Source organism: Limulus polyphemus, unplaced genomic scaffold (assembly GCF_000517525.1).
Source record: "Limulus polyphemus unplaced genomic scaffold, Limulus_polyphemus-2.1.2 Scaffold889, whole genome shotgun sequence".
Taxonomy (NCBI): Eukaryota; Metazoa; Arthropoda; class Merostomata; order Xiphosura; family Limulidae; genus Limulus; species Limulus polyphemus.
The window spans coordinates 386832-390328 of record NW_013666499.1 but is presented as its reverse complement, the minus strand read 5'-3'; the positions used below and the strand labels follow the sequence as shown (position 1 = coordinate 390328).

General features: G+C 32.2%; 1 protein-coding gene across 4 annotated transcripts in view; it reads right to left on the bottom strand.

Moving 5' to 3' along the window:
• Positions 1-3497, bottom strand: part of LOC106461056 (voltage-dependent L-type calcium channel subunit beta-1-like) — a 99698-nt gene that overhangs the window by 12574 nt on the left and 83627 nt on the right. For all 4 annotated transcript variants that reach the window (XM_013920841.2, XM_013920843.2, XM_022387895.1 and 1 more), the window contains one exon: positions 1724-1836. In XM_013920841.2, coding sequence (XP_013776295.2) covers positions 1724-1836 — 113 coding nt within the window. The remainder of the gene's footprint in view (positions 1-1723; positions 1837-3497) is intronic.

Below are 3497 nucleotides of genomic sequence, written 5' to 3'. Positions count from 1 at the left end.
GTGCTTTACCATAATCGCTAAAAAAATCAGGCTTAATTCTACTCGACAATAGAGGGCAAGAGAAAAGATTGGGTAAGTACTTTATTTCTTGTTTTTCATATTTATTCTTTATTTATTGACATAAAAGTAACTACAATTAAAAGTATGGATCTTTTTAAGTTATTTAAGCCTAAAATAGGTAAAATAAGTAATAATGATAATAATATATTTAAAATTGTTCTCGAAGCATGCACGCGAGCAGCTCATGGGTAATGTAATTCAATAGCATAACATGAGATGCACGGTCCCCGAGTGATTTACAACTTATAATGGTGCAGATAGCAGTTAGACACGGTTCATAGGGCAATAAAACAATAAAATTTAATTATAAATAGATGTATAATGTTACAAACTTCGAGATACTTAGAATATACAAATATAGTTTCAGGTTACAATTTGAAGTCGTACTAGAAAGAAAAGAATGTTAATTTAGGTTTATTTCGATTTTTTTTGGTGGTTACGAGGTCGGTCGATTTGACCGATCCAGTTTTGAGATTAGGGTAGAGAAAATAACAGATAAATTATAAAGATTTAGTGAAAAAAAAACGTTTGAAATGCATTTAGGAGGTTTTAGGGATTATACAAAGGAAATTTGAGATGGCGAAAAGTATTTTTAATTTTAACATGAAAATTACTTTGCACATGGACTATTCAAAACAAATACTCAATATATTCATGGACAAAACTTTATGTTATTTTATTAGAAATACTTCACTAAGAAATATGACTTTTTGTATGTGAAAGACTTGTAATATTAACTGAAAGACTGCCAAATTTCGTGAAGATATACCCAATATATAGAGAGTTATAAGTATTAAATTGATGTCAACTTTAAACGAGTACAGAAGGTCACATGACTCGGTCAAATCGACCGACCCTTGTCGAAAGATTTAATGTTACTGTTACATTCACTACTATCATAAAGAAAGGACTACCTTATCTAATTCAACTGCTACACTCACTGCCATCATATAGAAAGGGCTACCTTATCTAATGCTATTGGTACATTCATTACTATCATATGCAAATGAATACATTATTTAATGTTACTGTTACATTCACTACTATCATAAAGAAAGGACTACCTTATCTAATCCTACTGCTACACTCACTGCCATCGTATAGAAAGAACTACATTATCTAATGCTATTAGTACACTCATTACTATCATATGCAAAGGAATACATTATTTAATCTTACTGTTACATTCAATACCATCATAAAGAAAGGACTACCTTATCTAATCCTACTGCTACACTCTTTGCCACCATATAGAAAGGACTATATTACCTAATGCTACTGATACACTCATTACTAGCATATGCAAAGGAATACTTTATTTAATGTTACTGTTACATTCACTACCATCATATGGAAAAGGCTACATTGTTTAATGCTACTATTTACTTACAGCCATCATATACAAAGGACTACATTAGCTAATACTAGTGGTACACTCACTATAATCATATAGAGTTCTGCAGGAGTTAAAGCTACTACCAACATTACAAAAGTACATTTGTAACTAAATTTATTAGTTTAGTTACACCATCTATCTACTAATGTTTATAATTTTTACTCTATTTTACAGTACTATCAAGTGAAAGAGAATAAGAAGAAAATCTATTGATTATGCTACTTGCCACAAGTGATCAGTATTCCATATTCTAGAATGTTATTTTACCTAAGCATGATGACCGACTGCTGGTTTTCTCCATTATAGCCCTTTTGTTTGGATTATTCAGTAGAGATCGCTTTGCTAAAGAGATGTCAGCTGTCACCCGGGTAATGATAATCCTTGAATAAAGTAAGAATGACAAGATTATGTGACATGGAGTCAGAAAGATCCCCACAAAGCATTTTAAAGAATATGTGATTTCTTTATCAATTTGGCTTTAGTACTGTCAACAGGTAAGAAATTCCCTTTAAAATGTATTTACATTGGAAATCAAATCATATCAACACTTTGATAATACATTTATTAATAAACTTCAGAAGGAGCCAATTTAACTAGGTGTTGCAAATAATCATGTTTGATCAGAAATGCTTTCACAATCTTATTGTAAAAATAAGATCAAACCAGTAAGATCTATAAAAAGCAAAGTATAGTAATGAGTTTATTTAACCTTAACATTGTATATACAAGACAAAAATATTACATTATAATAAGCAGTAGGTGTAATAAACATACTTATTAGTGGAGTATTCAGAGAAAGGTACTGAATAATTTTATATCATTTTTAGTTTAAAACGAGAACCTTGCCTTCTTCAAAACTTTTGAATCTTGACACATTAGGGCTTAAAATACCATATTTCACACTCCCATATCTAGGGGCAAAAAAAGTCTTTATTTAGACATATTCAGAAATGTTTTTATACAGCCATTTAGTAATGAACAGGATGGAAGAAGTCAGGAACTGCTTTTATTTATTGTCACAGGCTAGCTATTTCATTGACTTGTACTCACTTGGCAATGCTTCGTTTGTCATTAAATCCCTCCTCCTGGCAGAGAGGTTTGTGCAAGTTAATCTCCCCATGAATATGTGTAAAGAAAATGATTACTGATATGGATAATTTAGGATGGTGAGATAGTGAACAAGGTCTTTGGTCTGATTCAAAGTGTGGTATAGATATAATCCTGTTTGATTGTTTTCTTTTGTAAAGTGTAGTTATGTTCTTCCCCAGCTTCTGCAGTTAGAAAGTTTCAATAACATAAAATCCAGTGAGACACATTGTAAGACTGTAGCATGTTATCTCTAAAAAATCAATACATTATTTCTTTTATGCCTATATTTTATTTTATTTCTATTTGCTGCCTATGTATATTTCATTCTTCCACAAACAAGTCTATATGAACCTCCCATATTGTATACTTAATACTTACCCGTCGACTCCAGCTCTACCTGAGAATGCCGCAAAATAAGTTGTTAAGATACAATGGTCTAGAACCTTGATCAAGTATTTGTTTTGCATAGTTTTTTTTTCTTTTTTGAACATGCTTCTTTATTCAATGTTTTGAAACTCAGCTTGTCATTAATTTTCAAAAACTATGATAATTAAAAGTTATTTCCTAAGGCCATGTAGAGTTTTCGATAGAAAGGAGGAAGCTGTAGTTGCGGTGATAGTTTAGTCTGAGAATGCAGCAAGAACAAGGAGAGGTGTTCTCCTCAATCAAAAGCTCTTGCCAGCCATGTTGAGAGCTACGTCCTCAATCTTGAACCATTTGTGGGTCAAGAGGTTGAAAGGTGGCTAAGAAAAACCATAACAGCATACCAACTCAACCTCTAATAGATCCTGCTCATGGGTGGATTGGGCCACCGGAACATCGAGCAAAATCCCAGTGGGCCGGTGACTTCTGGGCCAGTGGGGTGATAACCTGGTTGTACAGTTCTAGCGCTACTGACTAACCTACTGTAATCTCTTTCTTTCTCAATATATATATATATATATATATATAC